The 22,652-nt window shown below is 35.4% G+C and overlaps 2 protein-coding genes across 4 annotated transcripts; one reads left to right on the top strand and one right to left on the bottom strand.

Annotated features, from left to right (window-relative positions):
* The first annotated feature begins 7,638 nt into the window (after positions 1 to 7,638).
* On the top strand, positions 7,639 to 12,677 carry LOC126608616 (probable WRKY transcription factor 57). 3 transcript variants are annotated; one of them, XM_050276573.1, is made up of 4 exons: positions 7,639 to 8,410; positions 9,528 to 9,687; positions 10,195 to 10,622; positions 12,504 to 12,677. In XM_050276573.1, the coding sequence occupies exons 1-3, from the start codon at positions 8,164 to 8,166 to the stop codon at positions 10,604 to 10,606; spliced, it is 819 nt and encodes a 272-aa protein (XP_050132530.1). In that variant the 5' UTR covers positions 7,639 to 8,163; the 3' UTR covers positions 10,607 to 10,622; positions 12,504 to 12,677. The 3 variants fall into 3 exon arrangements, with proteins under 3 accessions (XP_050132530.1, XP_050132529.1, XP_050132528.1); XM_050276572.1 differs by having other exon boundaries at positions 7,641 to 8,410; positions 9,544 to 9,687; positions 12,450 to 12,677; XM_050276571.1 differs by having other exon boundaries at positions 7,644 to 8,410; positions 9,544 to 9,687.
* Positions 12,678 to 19,067: 6,390 nt separating this feature from the next.
* LOC126606361 (uncharacterized) lies at positions 19,068 to 21,800 on the bottom strand. The gene has a single exon (XM_050273729.1). It carries the CDS (start codon positions 21,269 to 21,271, stop codon positions 19,568 to 19,570), a length of 1,704 nt encoding a protein of 567 aa, XP_050129686.1. The 5' UTR covers positions 21,272 to 21,800; the 3' UTR covers positions 19,068 to 19,567.
* Positions 21,801 to 22,652: the final 852 nt, after the last annotated feature.

Genomic DNA, 22,652 nt, shown 5'->3' with positions numbered 1-22,652 from the left:
TTTTTTTCTTTCATAGATTACAGCACATAAACAAAGTTATTTACATTATAAAGCAACACCACTTAATAAAAAAATGATTCTATAAGATATATTATAAATAATGTATAAAGCTAAAGTTAAAAAGGGGGACACTCGATCTCCAACAATTATTTGTGCATGAAAGCTAGCTAGCAATATTTGGTTCATGCATATACATATTATTTGGTATATTTCACTTCCGATATGCATATATTTGTGTGAGCCGTTAAGATTCCACAGAACATATATCTTTTGGTCCAAATGGTTGTGTGTGTCCCTTTCAGTGCTAGGGTTTTGCAAAGGGAACAGTACAAAATGGTTTCTTAAGCTAAAATCATGGCATTTGCCGCTACTGGGGTTCAATGCTTCTGGTTATTGGGATAATGCCCTTGACCTAATTCTTTGTGTGATATTTATGCTTGTTATGTAATATTTATGCTTGTAATAAAGTGATCTGGATCTTTTTCTTACATGTATCTGAAATTGCTTACATTTATCTGATAAATATGAAATTGCTTACAACAATATTCCTCCCCAGTCAATATAAACTTCTTTAGAGCGAGGGTAAACCAAAAGTAGAAAGAAACTCGTGGAAAGTGCTCCTTGAAAATTTGATAACAAAACTTTGAGTCTTTATCATATAATTTCCTACATAATTAACCAACGATCACCAGCGACGAAAAAAAATAATTAAAACCCATCAGGAAGTACTTGGCCGAACTTCCAAACGTTATGTTTCTGTTTAGTCGATCGGAACCCAAATCGTTCTTTGTTTGAAAATTTAAAAAAAAAAAAGAAAAAAAAAAGAGAAAAAGTTGGTCTTAATCACATTAATTTGGGCAGTGCTAGTGCTGCAGAGAATACAGATGCAGATCCTTTGGAGATTATGAAAATGATATATATTGAGCCTCATGAAATCATGATTTGCATACATTAATCTCATAACGATTTGATTGGTACCTTTTAAATTTATATTCCATACTATTATAATAAGAAGATTATGCTAATTATGGTGCACCTGAATGGAAGATGATCACCTCCGGATCCACTTTGTGAGGAACTTAGGGATCCTTACATCCTAGCCGTTCATCGTATATTATGTGGCTAGTTTTCGTCAGATACTATTTGTGTTTAATTTTAAATAAAAAAAAAGTCAAATGATTTCTGATCGCACAATATAAGATAAATAACTAAGATGTCTAGATCCCTAGGATCCCCACAAAGTGGATCCAAATGGGATCCAATTCCCACCTGAATTATCTAATCCATCCGTTTAACTTTTTTAATGTTTAATCTAAACTGTTTAAAACCGTAAAATGATGCATATTATATCATTTATACATGACATACTGGCTTGCAGATTAATACATGATAAAAAAAAAGGCGCGTTATTGGCGTAGGTTATGAGTCATGCATGACAATGACTAAAATAAATCAAGACAAAGTTCCAAATCCAAGAAACGTGGTATATATCTTGTTTGTTTCAATTAATATATTACTTGTACCGAAAAAATATATAAAAATCCATCCGTCATATGATGTATTTTGTATAGATTGAGCTGGATTTTGCTGTTTTGTTTGGTGAATTCTGAATTTGTGATGTTACTTTATCTAAAGGTTGGAGGTGATTCTGGACTTTTGAAGTATTCATGTAGGCTTTTAGCGAGTCAATCGTTTCTTTTATTCAAAGTTTAACAAAATGCAACGTAATCAAGTGCACACGCATGCAACTAGAATAGCTTTCCGGGTCCTGGGTAGGAGCAAATCATCGATATGACAACCTTACTGTTTACTAAGGAAGCTCTCAAGTTGAATCGATGTTTGCGTGGAATCGGATGAGATTAAAATATAGAAGATTTAACCCTTTTTAGGGTAGGTTTGAGCAAGAAGCTTTCTCCATCAGTTGTGCCGGGGATCTTGTTAGCTTGGACCCATCCCGCCCTATATGCTACAGACATCATATAGGGTGCGTTTGGTACGTGGGACGGGACGGGACAGAACGGGACGAGGCGTTCCGTCCCGCGTTTGGTGCGCCAAAAATGGGTGGAACATTTTTGGTGTTTTTGCGTTCCACCTCCCCCCTCTGGAACGGGTTTGTTCCACGTCTGTGGAATACAATGTTTTACTATTTTAAGACAAATATACCCCATGTCTTTTTCAAAAATTACACCTTCGTTCCGTCCCGTCCCGTCTGCGTACCAAACGCACCCATAGAGAACCAACTATTCAAAGATTTGTTACCTTCTATTTAATTAATTCATAAAAAGAATTAATATTAATTTAGGCAGATAATAATTGATCTGAGATTTGTAATATGATAAAATAATAGAACCGGCCGGTGGAGCCAAAATAAGGGACTGTGAGGGGTACTGTTCTCAACTTTATGACGACGATGAAACCGCAACCACTCGAGATGAGACATTGCAAATTTTGGATATGGAGGTTAGACCCCTACTTTTTATTTATTTTATTTATTTTTTAATTCAACCATGAAATCATAACGCAGATATTCCCTCTGAATTTCTAAATATTTTTAGGTAAATTTTCAAGTTAAACTTCACAAAAATTTCTTTTTTAATACAACTACCAATTTACACTTAGGAGTAGAGAATTTTTGCTCAGCACATGATAAATTAGCTACAATAATTTGGTGTCAAACTCATTATCAATGAAAGTCGAATCGAGGACTTCCAACTTATAAATAGAGTAGCACTAAACTTTAGTGCTAAGTGTCAAACTTTAATGACAACAAGATGAACAATAAGTAAAATGTTACTGATAATACTTCATGCGATATTTTGTAGATCATAGAATGTAACGGTTGATGATTGAATATCATCTTTAATAATTTAAACAAGAAATCTAATCATCAAGTTATGTGTTCTATGATCTTGCTAATTGACCTAGCCTGCGGAATGTGTAAAAAACCCGAGTTTTGAGTCAACCCACTTCTAGGAGGAACCCTAATGTTTTACGGCAGGCGATTATATGGAGTCCAACAAACCCACAAGTGGACGATTCAAAAAAATTTCGAAGCTTTCGTAGGGTTGATGGTAACCATCGATCCAATTGCCCCACGTACCCAATTGTTATCTCCATAAATCTTGTGAAATGACTTGTGGGTCTCCGGGGTCCCCAGTCCTGACATTCATCCTTCTAACAAAATGCATAGTGCATTCCTACTGTATCATGAGAAATCAATTTACATAAATGAACGTGACAATAAATTTATTTTATGTAAATTTTTCTTTCACTCACAAATAAATCTTGTTAATCATCAATTGCTCAAAAGAATAAAAATATTATAACGTTCCGAAGTATTCTATACTCAATAATTTTCAAAGTTAGCAGTTCTTGACAAAGGATTTTGACAATTAGATATACCAAAATATAAAATGCCCTGAAATACAACCTGAAGCAGGCAACGGTTTCTCTTTAACAATAAAAGGTCTATTTATTATTTTATATTATGAATTTTGGTTGAAACGATGTGCTTGCTTGAGGCTCAAGCAGTTTTTATATCAATTAAAAAGATTTAGGTATCAATCTCTCTCTCCCTCCCTCTCAAAAGCTTTGGCCTTTGGATGATTAAGTAATTGAGGAAATAGAATTAAATTTGAGTAACAATATTATCCTCCATAATAAAATAAGAGTGATTTTATTAAGGATAACAGTGTGATTATTGCGTTTGGTATGGGAGGACATAACACCTCCACGTCAAAGGTTTTTGATATGGACCATGATTTGTTTGGACCACATGTTTAACCTCTAGGCTTAACCAATAGCTATGCCTTCCAAATCAAAACTAATTGTATTCATCGACTGAAAAAAGTTTTAAATCTGTCAAATTTAGGGTACGCGGCTGCTACTTGGAGCATCTCCAATAGATGCGGTAAAACAACCAAAATTTTATTCTAAGAGTTGAATTTAGAAAAAAAAAAAATACATCTCTAACAAGCTTGGTAAAAGAGTTTCTATGACATTAAAATGAATAGTCACTTGTTAAATTTACAAAGCAATTGTTCTTAAGTTAAATATTAAAGAATAATAAAACTCAAGAGTGGACTCCTGAGTAAGGAGAAAATGAAGAGTATAAAAACTGTTTTAGAAAATGAGTGAATTGAGTTTGAATTGTTAATAATAAAATATTCAAAGCTTGTTAGAATAGAAAGTGTTGTCAGATATGAAAAGTTAAATTGAGTAAATAAAATAGTTTTTAACTCTGTTTACTTACTAGTTTAACAAAAATTTAGAGCTTCTTTTAAAGATGCTATTCTAAGTTACTGCTATTGTTTTTGGGGAAAATTAAGTCATTTCAGATAAGCATATGTGATTTATTATTGTAAAAAGTAGAAAAAACGACAAAGAAAATAAGGTAAAAGGAGATGAACTTTATTATGCGTATGCTCTAAGTTTGGTAAAGCATACATTGTTCAAACTTAATTTGACAAGTGAACCACACTCGTCTATTTTCAACACATTTTGATATATGATTATTGGTTTTAATTTTAATTAAATAAGGTTCATGAAGATGATAGCAATACTTCATCACTCTAATCTAATCATTGTGTATCATTTACCCACGTAATGCATATCTATGCGTATAATTATGACGATTTTACTCTATAAAAAAACTGTAGTATGTGAGTTTTTTTTTAAGTGTAGTATGTGAGTTTATTACTGCATGAGAGTATGGAGAAATGAGGAGATAAAAAAATTAGGGTGTGGGATAGAGGAAGTGGGTAGATCAAAATTGCTATCCCACCCTTAGTTTTCAAGTTATATTTTATCCTCCTTGTCAAATAGTTATTTTATCTTCTTTGGAAACCAAAAAAAAAAAAAAAAAAGGTTAGTGGCTTCGCTACTATAGTCTATTCTTTTAGAAGCTGGAAAAACTAACATAGAATCGAACCCAGGACGTTCTATGTAGAATACAGACTTGAAATTTATCTTCACCTGCTAGACTACCCGTAGTGATTAGTTATTTTATCCTCTTTGATTAACAGAGAGTTACCTTGATATATATATATATATATATATATATATATATATATATATATAGACTAATGAGGAAAAAAAACTTGTTCTCTATAAACAAATATAGAATTAATTTCTTTAATTAACTTATAGTCATGCCTTTGTGTATTGAGCTTCATACTTTGCATGACAAACTTCATAATTTGTTAAATATATCATAGAAAAAGCTGTTGGATATAAGTCAACAATCTGTGATAAATTATATATGCTAATAAATAATAAATGCAATAGAAACTAACAGAATATAAACTAGAATATGAATTATAAAACAGACAACTTGAAGATCGAGGCTTGCGTACCGCAATGTCCTTGAAACAGAAATTTCGTCCCTACTCTGTGCTTGTAGTTCTACGGACGTCTGCTTCACCAGGATTTAACGATCAAGTTAAAATTCCAGCACCGGAAAATTTAACTTTTGGCGAATTTAGTGTGGTTCTCTCAGTAAGAAGGTTTAGGAATGTAGAAGATGAAGTTGATTATTTTCTGTGTTTTAAATGCTATGCAGATGGATGTATATATAGCAGATGGATGCCTGTTTGCAACAGGTATGAGAATGGGGTGTGACTGTTGGGAGACATCTCTTCAGAGGGTGCTTTGCTCTGTGTTCAGAAAGAACTCTCAGACTTCATCTGAAAGGATGAGTCTTTTCATAAAAAATAAATAATTAATTTAATTCGAATTTAATTAAAAAATAATTAAGTAAATCCGAAAAATAATTAATTAAATAATTTAATTATTAGAGCCCAAGAGCAAGGCCCATCTTTTGACAATTAAATATATATTAATTATATATTAATTATAATTAATTATATATTAATTACCAAATAATTAATACACCCCAAAGCCCAACCCCAAGGGTGAGCCCAATTTTAGTCTCCAGGCCTATTACTCCAATCACTTTCTTTAAAGGACAAAGTCTTATAAAGTGATAAAATCTTTTGGGAATGACCAATGTGGGACAAGGAAATTTCTACTCAAACTACTCAAATTTCCAACAAAAGCCACAAAGAAGAGAATAAACGAATCAAAACTTAATCGTACCGTAGATGGATTTTATTTTATGTTATACGTGTTAATGTTATCTCAATTATTGGTATGAATAGGTGATGTTACAACTCAAGCAACATGGTTAATTAAGTAGAGCCATGAATGTTGCGTATTGGGGAATTGGACAACTCATTACAACAGTCGTACAATATATATGTACATATATGTCTTCACCATCTTGCATCCATATGCCATCAATCAACATCGTTAATTAAAAACACATATTGAAAAAGATGAGTTTGGGATTCTACCAAACTTGAAAATAAAATGACGAAAATCCTTCACATCCACATGACGGGCCACGTGACGTGTCTTAAAAATATATAAGATTTTTAGCTAAAATAGTTCATGAAATTAGTATAACTCTTTGCTTTGATTCTTGACATTGAAAAGTGATAGAAGTGGTCCTTAAGTTTGTCTACTGTCAATCATTTTAATTTTTTCATGAAAAATCTCCGTTAAATGGAATGCAAGTGGAGGGGTTGATTGGATAAAAATACTCTCAATTTAATGGAGATTTTTCACGGAATGACCAAAATAATATTGGCGATGAACAAATTTAGTAACCACTTATATTGATTTTCAATCTCAATGATCAAAGTAAGAAGTTATGCCAATTTCAAACACTATTTTGACCTAGAAACCGTATATATATATAGACATAAAGGGATGGCATTCACATAGTACCATGCTACTATTCATCAATTAAGTTACTCCACATCCAACCCATGGAATAATGTACATGATGCATTCCGTATCCAAATGACATAAATATAAAGAATAAAAGGAAAATATATTACTTACTTGTATAAACCCATCCATCTCATTGTAATTAACATATTTTTATTGGTTAATGTCATAATCAAAATTCTTTAATTTGTGAATAACTATTTAAAGTTCATGTGCCAAAAATCAACTGAACTAAAAAGTTTTTGGTCATTCATATGTACTAATAAGGATTGAAGTATCAAAACTGTCAAATTGTTCCATACATAAGGATGTTTAAATGATATTTTTATAGGAAAACTAATGAAAATGGCTTGAAAACTTTGAGTTTTAATGATAAGGACAAAATAAAGGGTAAAGTGAATAGTACCAGGATTGACTTTTTAGTGTAAAAATATGATTTTTCGTTAAAGTGAACAGTACCATGTGCTTTTCGTTAAAGTTCCCTATTTTTATTGGTTTTTTACAAAAGATAATTTTTAAATGAACGCTTTTGGTTATAAAATGTATAATATTATACTAATAACAATATAAAATTTACAAATGAGTGGACAATGAGGTGCACTCAATAAGTAGACATGAGTTTTGTCTTCATTTCTAGATACAAACAACATTAAGAGAAAAATTCTAACAATGCAAGAATGACCACTCTTCAATACAAAACCATCGTTATTTTTATGTAGACGGATGAGGGGCTAGTTGCCCCATTCCCACCTTGCTTTGCTTAAATATGAGACTCCAGTACTATATTGGAGAGATTTTTTAAGTGTTCTAAACATAAGACGGTAAACCATATATTATTAAGCGGATAATTTTTTTTTACTCATGATATAAGACGTTCCGGGCACATACTTGAAAGGTTGACGGCGACTTTTCTATCTTTTCTCTGTTCTCCCCGGCCCCTTCCTTTCTTCTCCATTTGATTCCTTTTTTCTAATTCATTCCACCTCCCTCCCTCTCTCCATATATTGCAACTGTGCATGACGAGACTAAGCTTTCCATCCCCCCTTCATAAAGTTCTAAAAGCAACGCGTCCTTTCCAACACTCACTCACCAAAACCCTAATTTTCTCTTCTCTCTCCTCACCTCCTTCTAATTCATGCTCAATTCTCACGGACGATTCCAATCCACCAGTCCACGGCGGATCGTCCTGATCTATTCTCATGGACGAAAACAACGAAAAACGCGATCCACTAACCACGACCGAGTTCACGACTCAGTCCACCTGGACTCCGGACTCCGACAGCGTCTACTTCTTCAGTACCACCCACGACAGAGACAGCAACATACTCAGCGACTTCGGCTGGAACTTCAACCCGGTCGCCTCCAAACCCGATGAAGTCTTCCCCTGCCTCGACCCCATCGCCGCCGCCGACGACTTGTCCGATTTGGCGGGAAATACTAGCAGTAGTCCTCTTGTTTTGGAGAACAGCAGCAGCAGTAGCAGCCCCGCCTTTCGGAGCTCCGACCTGGCCCCGGTTGTCGGATCCGCTTCGACCAATCAGTCCGCGTCTACGAGCTCCAGCGAGGATCCTCCCGAGAGGTCTGCAGGCTCCGGCGGCAAACCACCGCCCGAGATACAGTGAGTTGGGTCTCCATGATTGAGTAATATTGATTAATAATGGCTTATTGCGTAATTAACTTGCTTTTCGTGGGCTACAACTGAGGCAGGGATCTTTTTACAAAATAAATAATTAAATGGATAAAAATGAAAAATATCAGAACGGGTTTGCAAAATCTGCAATTGGGGTCTCCGTCCGTACGCTTTAGAAAGTGAGAAACTATTAGAGCTGCACCCACACACAGAGTTCATGCAAGTTGGGGTGGCATTTTTGTAATTCCACAGAGAATTAGGGCGTGGCAAAGCAAATTTAACGGCAGGAAATGGCGTGCCAAAATTCACACTTTTTGGTAAAGAGGGAAAAAAGAGTGAGAATATGGTGGAAATAAAGCGAGTTTAATTTATTATATATGCTTGTTTTTAAATGATTTAGGTTTAGTTAGGAACAATAATGTAATTATATGCTAGCTCTTGCTGTAGGGTTTTTTATTTTATTTTTTACAAACAATAACAAAATTTTATCTCGTCAAGTGGGGTCAGCTGTATGAATCATCGAACGCCACTGCAAATATTGGCGTGAGTAAGTGATGGATGATGCATGTGACATATTTGTCTCTAAGTAGCATTTGCATTACCATAATAAAGAGAGAGTTGGGCGATGATGATATTGCTGCCATGGGATTCTTCTTTAATTTGTGGTCCATATTTTGGGATTTCTTCCTAATAATGGTGGCTTATAATTACATGCACCACCTCACTTTTAGTTGCCGACTACCGACTATGTTGAACCCCTTGCTATTGTTTGGAATTGGAATTTAATTTACTTTGATACGAATTACAGGTTTATTCCCTAACGGTTTAAGTTTAAGTTTAAGGTAAAACATAATGCATGATATACCACACTAGTGTTGACATATGTCAATATCTTCTGAGCGACCATGTGGAATGATGTCAATAATTATATACATTATGTTTTAGGTGGATCACATTAGAAACTAACCATGCATGAATATATACGTGGTACTTTTATATGGCATTTCCGTTTAATTTGTAATATATGACATATAATTCACTTATCTTTTGGGTTTTTTTTTTCTTTGGATTTTTCAAGATATTGTTTTTGTTGTGATAATTGTAGGTAAAATATTTTGTAGGAGTAAGGTTAAAAAGAAGGGGCCGAAGAGAATCCGGCAGCAACGATTCGCATTCGTGACAAAGAGTGAAGTTGATCATCTGGAGGATGGCTACCGATGGAGGAAATATGGTCAGAAGGCTGTTAAAAATAGTCCATTTCCAAGGTCTGCAACCATTTAATTACCATCTCCACTAAAATGTTGGTACTTGCTATATATTTTCATTTTGAGACTGTTATCCTTGTCATCTAAATATGGAAATATTTTTCTTAATTTCTTATAACTGATAGCTTTATTTTTTTTTTACCCTAAATTTCCAAGCCTCAAAAATAGACCTAGAGATTGTACAGATTGCGAGCGTGCCACTGTCTACCTACACTAAAAAAACTAACTTTTAATCTAAAGATTGTGAACTGAGTAGAGGGACAGAGTTTACAAATTTGGGATTAAACAACTTCAAAGTGGTTATGAATTATTGGAACAAAAGAATATTCTAACAGTTAAATGTATATGCATCATCTTACACAATCTGACACTGAATCTTTTGCTGTTTATATTGCAAACCAACAATCATTAGTTTATTAGATATGCAGATATTAATCACCAGATTACATGCATTACAATTTTTATATGCAGAATCTCACACTCAATCTTTTGCTGTTTAATTTGCAGGAGCTATTATCGCTGCACAAATACCAAATGCACAGTGAAGAAACGAGTTGAGCGTTCCTCTGAAGATCCCACAACTGTAATTACCACATATGAAGGCCAACACTGTCATCATACCGTTGCATTCCCTCGTGGGGGAGTCATTGGTCATGAATCTGGCTTTGCAGGTCACCAGTTGGCTCAGCTGTCTCCAGCCTCACACTTCATGTATTATCCAACAATTCGACCCAGAGAAATAACTAGTCCTATTAATTTGACCCCAACGGCGTCGCACCAAGCAGTAGTCCGACGTCATGACGATGATCAAGCTGCAGGAGGATCATCCCACTTCATTGATCCTCAGCCAACCCCACCTCTTCCTACCGATGAAGGGCTTCTTGGAGACATTGTACCTCCCGGAATGCGAAATCGATAACGACTGGAGTAAAAGGGTAATAATACACCAAAACTTCACTTGAATTATTTAACTATTTAATGTATATAATGAAGATGGTACTTTCTAGTTATAGGATAATGTTATTCACACACATTCATTTTTACCTCTCACACACTCTTGTTAATCTTTTGCCATTGATCTGTTTCAATTTATTCGATTCACCGGCCGGAAATTGAGAGAGGTGAGTGAGAAGTAAAAATAAATATGTGGATAGTATTATCCAATTTATAATGCCTAGGAGAATAACTTTCATAACATGAGACATTATGATAGCAGTGTACTCGTGGAGGTTGCTCTCTTACGATAAAAGTTCATAACCTGACGTTTGTACTTACTTCTTAACAATCATCTAGCTAGCTTATTAGGTTGAACACACGCAGATATATATTAATCACCAGAATGTAGGCAATAGTACTGTTGGTTTGAAAACCCTAGAAGTTGAAAGGATGATGAAGACTAAGAATTATAGCAACTTAATTATATAATAATTTCGATTTCTGGAGAAGTTACTTTAGGCGCATGATTGGAAGAATGTAGCTTCTTAATTCCGAAATCTTCTGAAATCTGTGGAATTAATTAAAGTAGAGGTGTTTTCCTTTTTAATTAAAAAACACAAGCGTGAATTATAATTGAGTGGTTCTTATTCTATATGACTAGTATATATAATTTTGTGTATCTAATTGTTTCCTTGTGGCTTTTTATGCACCACTATCAACATCATGTACTTCTTATTGGCTACGAACTTATCTGCTACGCTTGGGATCTTGTGCTAGGTTGCTAGGTTGTTGACTATATCTTATCTTTTGATTATTGCATGCCAACTTTAATTTCTCTTTCAGCCAAAGCAAGTTAAAGGAAGCTCTAAGACGTGATAATTCATTTTACTTTTTTTTTTTGCTTGTGGGGATTTGGATTAATTTCATCATCTGCATATTTGCAATCCATATCTGCTCATGCGAAAGTTATAACTGTTATTCTTGGAAACCTCCGACATTATACAAACTCTGGCGGCAAAAATTCATTTCTCAAAATATTTTTTTAGAAAAAAAATATTAAAGTGGATGTCAAATTATCACGCATGTGAGATGAAAAATTAACGAGATGTTTTTTACATTAATTTTGTTTTAAAGTTCATTTTTCAAAACTTGACTTGATTTTGTATGTTTAGTTATATTTTCAATTTTTTTAAACGAAAAACTTGTTTAGTAATTATTTTTCAATTAAGAAAACTGAAGTTCCTTTTTTTTTTCTTTCCCAAATGATAGCGTTGGTTAAATTGTTAGTTGTTAGAGGGGAGGGGGAGCAATGGGGATCGAACCAGCACTAGGGTATGCATAAAAAGCTACTTCTTTTAGCTTTCAAAACTTGGCTTCATTTTGGTTTTTAGTTTTCAATTGGTCTAAAAACGAAAAACAATTACCAAACGGTTTCCAGTATTTTGTTTTCACAAAAATATAAAAGTTAAAAACTGAAATGATTATCAAATAGTACAAGAGGTGGTATGCACTAAGATTAATTTATGCATTCATGATATATGCCTCAAATAAAAATAAGGGGTAGAAAATGTGCATTAATATATTTTATATAGATCAAAATATGCGTCCACTGAGAATTTGGGATTAATCAAAATATTTTAGAAAGGAAAAGGGAAAAAAGCTTACAAAAGAAGAACCGCGTATAATTCTCATTCATAATGGCTGCAGTACAAAACGCAAAAGCCTGTATTGTCCATGAGATATGCAAGTCGCATTTTCGTTGATTCTAATCATGGTTTAATTAGTAGATAGTACCTACTTAATTAACGCAAATCTTTGTTGTATAGGTGGGATATATATGTAGCATTAATATTGTTAAAGCTTGGTTAACGTCTCTGCAGGCCACGCATGCATGCGGATATATTGCAGGCTTAACTAGCAGGTGCACGTGGTATCTTCAGCTTCTTAACTAGTATATATTAAGCTCTGTATGTAATTAACAGAATGTACCTCTTGACTTAGACTCTTTCCTTTTTATACATATAATTGAACATCCTAAGGAAATTCATTCACAACGTTAATTGCTATATTTGATTAACTAATTGCTGAGATCTGATAATATATTTTCATATTAACTTTCTGCAATGATATATATATATGGGGTGTGAGACAAGATTCGTAGGACCATCAAGTGGGGCAGGCCAATTCCGCAAGTAGAGACGATAGAAAACAGGAGAAACTCACAGAAGAAACAATAGGCAGATGGAGTCGAGAGACCCAAGCGCATGCATTGGATCACCATTGCAGAGATAGAAAGCATGGCTCCAGGAGAGAAACCTAAACAGAAATCCCTCAATCAAAAGCTTCTATATCTGTGTGTGTGTGTGTGTGTGTGTGTGTATGATATCTGTACGTGTCTATCATGCATCGACCGTTTTGAATTTGTTTCGTAATCCTTTTCGATAGGTTTATAAATGAATTAGGAAATGTAGTTTGTCGATTTGAACCTTGAAACCTATTGGTTTTTCGGGGGACTTGTGAATTGCCCTAGTTGTATAGTTGTCCGCTGAGTTTGCGTACGTCTTGCTTTAGCCGACATTGCTTTTTTCACTCTTCCTCTTCACCTTTGTTTATCTTTCTTTCGTCTTTTTCCGGCAATTACGTAAAGCTTTCTCACCGGCCGACTGGCGTAAAGTGCCAATTACCCGTGCGAAATGATTAATTTATGTTTGCCTACCTAGCTAGTATTTCCATGCATATGCATCATATAAATTCGTTTTGAGATTCAGAGAGGAACGTACTAACTAGTCAATTAACTGCTAATCAAGTAACGCAGTGACCGGGTGACCAGTGACCCGTGCCCCTCTCTTTTTGTTGGGTGGTGGGCCATGGCAGTTGCTTTCTGTTTGAACTTTGACATAAATGTCCCTTTAAAGCCAAAAAAAAAACCCTAGAAAGCACCGGTGAATAAAGTTACCCTAACTTAAGAAGATCCCTAATATAATATATTACAAATATATTAACCACTCTATTGTTGATGCCGCCGATATTGAAAGGGTACAATGGTCAAAATGGTGTTGATATATCATATTATAGTGGCGTAAACTGCCGATTTGCTCCTTGAATTATCACCCAACTTTTGATTTCTCCCCTGAACTTTTTAATTGAAAAATTAAGGACTTAAACTAATCTTTTTGGCCGATTTGCCCCTGTTGTTAATTTTTCATTCATTCCATCCAAAATTTTGTTAAATGGAAGCATGTGCACAACATGTGTGGGTAGTTCGGTCGTTTCATTCTTTAAAATAATTGAAAACCTTAGATTTATAAAATATAAACCTATGCAAATATGTGTGAATATATAGCTTTTATGTCTGAAGGTCTAGTGAAGTGATGCTTTTGTACACAAAGGAGAGTTACGTGGTTTGCTCATGATAAAAGTTAACGTTAATTTGGATGAAATCTATGAAAAACTAACGGTAGGGGGCAAATCGGCAAAAAAAAATTAGATTAAGTCCTTAATTTTCCAATTAAAAAGTTCAGGAGGGAAATCGAAAGTTGGGTGATAGTTCAAGGGGTAAATTGGCAGTTTACTCTGTTATAGTGTCTACAAATGCGGTTAACTGCAACTTAATATGAGTAAAACATAAAATTCAATCGATCTCGAATTAGTTGATAGTAAGTTTTAGCCCACGTTTTAGAAATTAAATTATACATTTGGAATGAATTCGTTGCACCACTATTTTATACAATTTTTGACATAATTTTTGTGGGGCCCACTTTATTTCAACGATTTGAACCGTCTATCTTTTAGGTTCTACCAAAAATCACCCAAATCTGAAATTATATAACAGTTAGATTAAGAGTTTAAGGTTTTTTGTAGAACCGTATTCTTTCATTGTCTTCACTACAAATGATTGTTTTAATTTGTTTTGGGAGGTGCACATAAACTTAGGCCCGAATGCTGAAAAAACAAACAACAAAAAATTCCTAATCTTGAGCAGCATTAACCAGTTTGCCGCCGCCACCACATCCTCAAAGGAAACCAAACTCCAAACCCAAAAAGTAGACTCCAAATCAAGTCCCCTTCACGAATCCCTGCAAAGATATACAAATAAAGTATCTCATGGGTAAAAAGTAAGGCTAAAGAATATGTAAAATATTGTTACGGTGACGAAAATCATAAAACACTTGACCTCAATGAAAATCCGGCATGCGGATTGGAGGAGGAGAAGTGAGGTAGGGAGTTGCATGATTAAAATGAAGGCTTTCACCATGCATGCATGAAGTGGCATGGTGTCATGTAGTCAGAGCCTTCAATGTCAGAAAAGCAGAGGAGAGAGAGAGGACGCATGCCGTATACATTGAGCAGCTCTCTTAGTCTCCCAGTCATGAGTATCAGCATCGAAAATTAAGAAGGTGGTCCAAGACATGTGCTAAAAGCGGCGTTTCACCTGCCGCTATGTGCGCGAGGAGATATGATCACGCGCCATGGAAATTCCAGTCTCCCTTCTCGTCGTTCGTCGGTGACATAGAATATCGATAAGAATGATACAATGGTACATCCGTATGTCTACTCTGTCTATAAAATAACCATGCAACTGATTACACGTGAATTAATTAACACCATATGACGATACAATACAACTGTTATATGAAAAAACTTATTGTCCTCATTGTACGCATTAGCGTCCCATCGCATCTAGTAGCAGATTCAGGATTCGAATCTTGGGTGGTCCCACTGTTAAATGTTCAAATTTTATAAATAGAAACAAAGCACGAACCACACAAAATAAATTTCAGTTTATTCACTGAGGCATTTCATCGAGCACTTCATGAGGCATATCGAGAAAATTTGTCGAATATTGTCCATGTAACATGTCGAGATATGCCTAACAAGTATTACATGAAACACTTATTAGGTACAAGCGGACTGATACAAAACATTTGAAGGGTCGTTTGAAGACCTTCACATGTATATTTATGAACTCCAAATGGTCTTGTAACCACCTAAATCCCAATATGCGTCCAACTTTGATCACATCCTCATTCTATTTCTAACCCTAGCAACTGTTTATAGTTAGAGTGGTGGAAGTCTCGAACTTGTGGCCTCCGAAAATGGAGAACTTGCCAACACTCATCTGGACGACTAGGCATTCATGACATCCTGAATCAATAACACAATGTCACGTATTTTAAAATTTTTATGTCCGACAAATAATTAATTTGAAATATCATCATGGCATTCTAGTTTCGTTTAAGTCATCCCGAAACTGAATAACAAGTGGCAGATCATATATGTCCATATTATTACTGAGATTTCAGTATTATGTAACGTACGTCCCTATCAATCGACAAATATCTCGTTAGCTGATCTCCGTCAAAAGAACTGATTGAGAGTGACACAGCAAATCAATTCTTCTTCAATTATTTGAGCCACGGCGGCCTTTCTTGTGGCTGGGCCTAGTCGGTTTGTATCCTACAGTGTTGAGTATGAACACAATCCCATCCATGACCCGATCCTTACAGTCTACAGGCCCAAAGTGAGGCTCCGCAAAGTTGTTTACTTCTCTCTCTTTTTATTTTCACAAAGCGGTATTCAAATCTAACATAGAGAGAATAATTCAAACTTGAGTGCAAAAAGATTCGGTAAATTTAGAACATTGTTATGATTTATTTGGTCCAACTTATAAACAAAATTACTCTCTAATCTATCGACAATATAGGATCAGAAAAGGCATGATAAAGATATCCACCTGAAAACAAATAAAAATCAGAAACCCTAAAAGGAAACCTAGCTACCCTCAATTGTTAATGTTAGGTAATACATTTCCAAATTCTATGCAGAGATAAAAATGGAAAAAATAGCTATGACCAACCCTACTCCTAATTCTTCCATTTCGTATTAACATTTCTCTATCTAAATAAATGAGTCAGCTTCTCTATCACAACAAACAATTTAGCTTATGGCATATTCTTACTTTGATTTACGGAGAGAGGATTGAAATTTGAGTGAGAGTCTGGTAGATAGGCACATTATCACGATTAATTGACATAATCCACGTCTGCATCACACACTCATTGTAGATTTTATAAAAATTATAAATGACTCGATTTGTAATGGTAGAAGATAAAACGAGTACCAAAATCGATACTCAAAAGCGATAGAGGTTTGTGATATGATTAAGTGAGAAGCAAATCCAAGTTGCCTAAAGAGTTAGAGAGTGCAATAATGCATATTTGGTTTTGAAAGATTTGGTGTTTCCTTATGTGGTGGTTGAATATATTTGAAGCACAGACCATATGAGTTCATACTTCTATTTACATAATGCAATTGATACTCCTCTCAAGTGCTTCTTGATTCGAGTTGATGCAATGCAAAGCTGACTCGAGCTTTTATTGCCCTAAAAAAAAGGTGGTCCTGAGGGCTGAGGTCGTCCACAGAACACACACTACATTCAGATGATGGAATGAACATATTTAGTTGGAAAAAATGCACAAAAACAACTTTGTGTGCTTTGTGAAGAATAAAGGTAAATGAGTAGCACCGTGATTTTATTGAGTGGTATAACCAATTCATTTATATGTTAGGTAGAAATATAGATATGCAAATTTATAAAAATATCGATGGATATATCGACATTGGTTACCTTCAACAGAAATTATGGAAATTTACAATGGGGTAGGTATATCAATTCATTCAGATTTAGTCGAAATTATAAAAATAAAAAAAATCGCAAAAGAAAAATTCGAAAGTTAGAAATCTGTATTGGGTTCTGACAAATTTTCTGTAATGAATCGGTAAATATCATTGATACTCACTAATTTTCTTATATTTCATTGATATAGAGTGAAGTTTCCATTTCACCCCTCTTTCCATATCGATCATTGATTTTTCATTCAAAAGCATAAACCAGTTGTTTGTTTATGTTAAAAACGAAAAGTAAGTATATCGCATAATTGTATTTCAATACCAATCAATAATTTTTCCAAAACTTATATTATTAATATACGTTTTCACATGTCACTAACTTAGATGATTTAAAACAAACTCAAATGCTTAGTGGTAGGTGCTATGCAACCACCTTGAACCAAAATTTCTTCCCCATTGATGGAAAGTGCACAGTGGACTTTGATTCCTCATGATTCCACAAACTAATTATATTTCCTTAATTCAAAAGATTTATCCACACCTCCAGCAACCCCAAGTGTTCAATTCTATCTGCAGAAGCTTTTTCAAATTTCGGATCCCCTAATTTACAAATCGTGATGGGAAACAATCATTCAAGGTCGTTGTAGTATCGTGGTAGTATTCCCGCCTATCACACAGGTGGCTCGGATTTGATCTTTGGCAACATCGATAAAGCAGTGGCGTTTTATGATTCATACAGCCGACCTCGCTCAATCGAATAAAGCTTAATTATTGTTTGTTTTATTAGATTGAAAAAAAAAAGACTAATTGTAAAGCAACTATAAGGAAGAGTGGCTTGAAGCTTTCTTATATGCAATCATAATTTTAGAGAGATGCAATTGCAAATGCAGATGTGAATGTGAATACACAGTGAGAGTGATTTAGGGATGTAAATTATGGAGGAAACTTCTCTCCCAACATTTTAAGTGGCACCACTTTCTAATATTTCCCCATAAAGCAGTTGGTCCTTGCAACTTTTGGGATAAATCCATTTTCAACACTGATTTTGGTGCTTAATTGGCAATCAGTCTGAAGTTCTGAACGGTCACAATTAGAAGTGGAGCTAGTTATGTATGGTGAGATGCAACTAGTCCTTGTTTCATTTTGTTTCATTTTTTTAGGATTTACATCGAGAGAGACTTACATGCATTTTTTCGAAATCCGTATTATAGTGTCCTAAATCAATCCTAAAATGTTTAAGTCGGAAATTAAAAAGACATATCATTATTTTGTTGGCTGCAATGTTACTGTAGAGTCTGAAGAGGTAGATGTAAGTTCTTTCCGTTCAGTTAAACACAACTAAACTAGATAATTACTTACTATAGCGTATGAGTGTCCGAGAGAGTCTAGGACGATACCAAAAAACATCTAGCCCATGATAGCACGCCGCACCAAAAACTTAACCTAATAAGCTTAAGACATGGGGTCCTACTCCTAGGTGATGGAAAGTGACACTTGATCAAATGTGGCTTTCATAAATGAGGTAATTTTCAAGAGCACACCTCTCTCCCTTCTCTTTTACTTGTAACTTTAAATGGAAAAGTTTAAAGAATTGAGATTCTTTATGAATTTCAAAGTTTTGAGTCGATGCATTGAGAAATCTGGACCGTACAAGAGAGAAATTCAAGCCTTCTGTTTGTATGAGATCAGTCAGTGAGATGGGCTAATGAGTGGTCCAGATCTCCAGGTTCGTCTCAAAAACCTCTCCAACTTTTGGCTTTTATATTATCATACTCCTAGTAATTTTATAGTTGAAAATTTGTTGATAAACAATATTATGAGACATTCCAAAACAGTGTAGGATAACATATAATAATTTAAAATTGTCAGAGAGAGAGAAACAAATAAGTTCCTAATAACTATATGCTTTGGGAAGAAACAGATCAAAGTGCCCTACAAATGAGAAAGATGATGAAATAAATTATTTAGAAGAAAAGAAAAACTAAAAGAAGATGGAAAATTGCAAGAACAACTCAATTCTTCCACCCCCTTAAAACTAAAAGTTGCAACCATTACCTCTGCAAGGCATCCTTTGAACTGATGGGACCCAAAGAGACAAATAATTAACCACATTGCCTGTACTTCGCCTTCATTTGCATCATTACAGTTGCAGATAATGAGACCCACCAAAAAAGTTTCATGCTTTTGTTGCTTCTTCTTGCACGAAATTCTAAAATGGACCAAGTGAATGAACGGCTGGATGTACTATTAAGAATTCAACGTCGAAAGATGCATACTATGTTTCGGTTCATACTAAAAAACCCTATCTTCCGACCTACCACGCCATGTATTCAAAATGGTCATGTGCTTCATCCTCCATTGGAGCTGGAAGATTGAGATCAAATAGTGCTGTGATTTCAGCCTCATGAGGAGGGGATTGATCAGGTTCTTGCTGCCCAAGTACCACAGTTTTGACTTCACATCCCCCAACAAAATGTGACCTTTTGTGACCGCCCAAAGCTTGGCCTGACCTGAAAACCTTGAAGCAGAAGGGACACTCATGCCCCTTGCTTTTCTTGGACCCTGAACATCTCTTTGCACTGCCACTGAAGTCCTGATCATCCATTGGTTTCTTCCCACTGCAAGGCTGCTCAGCAAGCTTGCTGCTTGCGGGTGTCAGAATTGGAGAGGGATCGGTGTCCATGCTGTTTTCCCCACTCTCATAGATGGACTCAGAGTAAGCAGTGGTCTTGGTGTGACTTGCTCTGTGCGCCCCAAGAGCCCTGTGAGAATGGAACGTTTTGTTACATGTCAACAAGCACTCGTATTTTCCGCTCTTTCGTGTATTTCTGCAGGGTTCGACATTGGAAGAATCATCAGCTATTGGTCTGTGAAAAGTTCCATTCTTGGTTGTATTTCTCAATGCATACTTCAAAGTCCTTCTATCTCCATGCACTTGATCAGGACTACGATCTTCTGCATTTGGCACATCCTTGCCTAATTCAGATTCAACACGAAAACCCTTCCTTAATTTCACATCATAGGACTCATATCCCTCGATTCTGGATCCAAATTCTGCTCTACCCTTGTGAAATTCACCATTCCTAAAAAACCCATCTTCTGAAACTTCCGAATCAACTTTCTTAGGTCGTTCATGTCTAAAATACCCGGAATCAGAATTGTCAGAAACACCCATCTCCTCACATTTGAACTTTTTCTCTCTTGCTCTCTTCATCCCTATAACATCACTCACTTTATAGGCACAGTTCATACCTTTCTTAGTACTAATCCTCACATCGATAGACGATGATTTCGCCTCCAAAACCACAGAGGTGTTGTCTGAAGACTCAGCAAACGAATTCAAACCCCCTTTACTACCCGAATCGCGTGACAGCATCATCAAACAAATAGCAACTTCTTGCTGCTCTTGCTCGATTCCGGAACCACCAGATGACGAACCACCATTTGCCACAGACGAGTAAACATCCAGATTCTGCTGCTTCAATCTTTTGGATATCCTTCTCTGCCTCGGAGGAGCCGATGTCTCAGTATCCGACTGACTGTCCATTACATCAAGCAGCTTCTGCTTCTCATCGAACTCTAAGATTTCTTCAAGCTTGTTCATCAGCTTCTCCTTCTCCGAGTGACAAGCCATGTGACCACACAGAGCTTTCAGTGACTGAAACCCTTTGCCGCATACTTTACACGCCTTCTCCTGCTGCAACTGGAAATTGGGGTCCGCATCCGAAAACCTCCATGTTTTCTTGGGGTTTTCTCTGAGAGAATACCCAGAATGCCCACCATCTAAAGGTGAAAACTTTACAATCCTAGAAGCAGCGTTGGCTATAATTTCATCATCTTCTTCCTCTTCTTCTTTTTGAATAGCTGGTTTTTTGTTCAGAATCTTCAGATGGGTTCTTATGTGACCACCCAATGACTTCCCACAGGGGAACCTTTTGCTGCAAAACTTGCACACAAATTTCTTTTTCTGGTTCTGATTGTTCTGATCTTCTCTCTCCATGGTTGGATTTCTTTTCATCACTCAATAGTCAAAACCAAAAGATGGGGCAGCAGTAACAAAGTAAAATTAGCAAAACTTACCTCAAACGAAGTAGCTAGAATGCAGCATTATTCGGTTAAATGGTTGCAGTAAAAAATACCCAAATGGCAGAGAGAAACAGAGCACAATCTCTCTCAGATCGAGCTAGCCGCTGAAGAAATAGATCACAAAGTTTGGAGCTTTATTGCAGGTGATGAACAGATGGGAGAATTGAAGTGTTGAGATGTGACGGTTTTGTGGAGTACGAGATCCGACCCAACAAAAAGGGACCCTTTAAATTCCATATCAAAGTATAACCCACAATCCCTTTTTTCAATGTTGAAAACAAAAATTGGGATTAAATCGAAAAGATCAAATTTTGGAGAAATGGGTTTCTTCTCGCCAGTGATGGCGATGAAGAGGCCTGTAAAACACAATCAAAGCTTAAGCCATGACTGATTCAGAGATTCTTCTCTCTCACTTTCTCTCTCTAAGCTCTTTCTCTCTCTAGCTTGTGTTATAGTCGGAGAAGAATTCCATGCATGGAATGGAAGCAAAAGATAAAAAGGGAATAAAAAATTGGCAGCACGTGTTGTCAAGTGAGACGTCTTCGCTGCTCAACTTGACGGCCAGGATTGCTGGGTGTGTATTGAGGATCCCAAGGTTTGAGGAAGTCTAAAATTTATACGATAACGATATTCACCTAATTATTTTTACTTCTCACATTTTTATTAATTTTAGGTCATTGTTATTTTTCAATTCATTCGTTCTGATAACTAAAAATTAAAAAAATTGTGTGAAAAGTAAAAATAAGCGAGTGGATAATACTAACCAATAAAATAGTGTAAAATTGAAACATCTTCAACCAAAGGTCAGGTCTTTATTGTTTTATAAGCTTCCTATAGTCATATAGTTCAAGGAGTGCTGGGGACAGTCTTCAACACGCCGATAGGTGACTCTCATCTATTGATGCAATTACGAGCCTTTATGCGCCAAAAAGAGTAATTGCATCTAGCAAAGTCCGAAAAGGAAATGTATTTGCATAAATGATAGGTATATCTCAACATATTAATGAGTTTTCTTTACTTTCTAATCACTTTCCCACTACATTAGTATATGACTGGTCATGACTCTTTTGTAAAACAATATTTATATACGATTCAACAGCTAAGATTGAAATCATCAAACTAATCTTGAAGTTAGATGCTGACCAAGATGACACATGTTATTCCCAATTCATCAAACACCAAAATAAAATGTGTAAGTTTCACACTATTCAATTCATAGAAAGTCACATTTGCTTAGTAATTACCAGTTTCTTTGATCAAGTCAACCGCCCATATTGTAGTCATCTCCTTGTCATATATCCATTGCAGATGTT

The sequence above is a fragment of the Malus sylvestris genome, chromosome 16 (assembly GCF_916048215.2).
Source record: "Malus sylvestris chromosome 16, drMalSylv7.2, whole genome shotgun sequence".
NCBI classification, from domain to species: Eukaryota; Viridiplantae; Streptophyta; class Magnoliopsida; order Rosales; family Rosaceae; genus Malus; species Malus sylvestris.
Note: the sequence above shows the minus strand (reverse complement) of the source record. Positions and strands in the feature narration are given on the sequence as shown.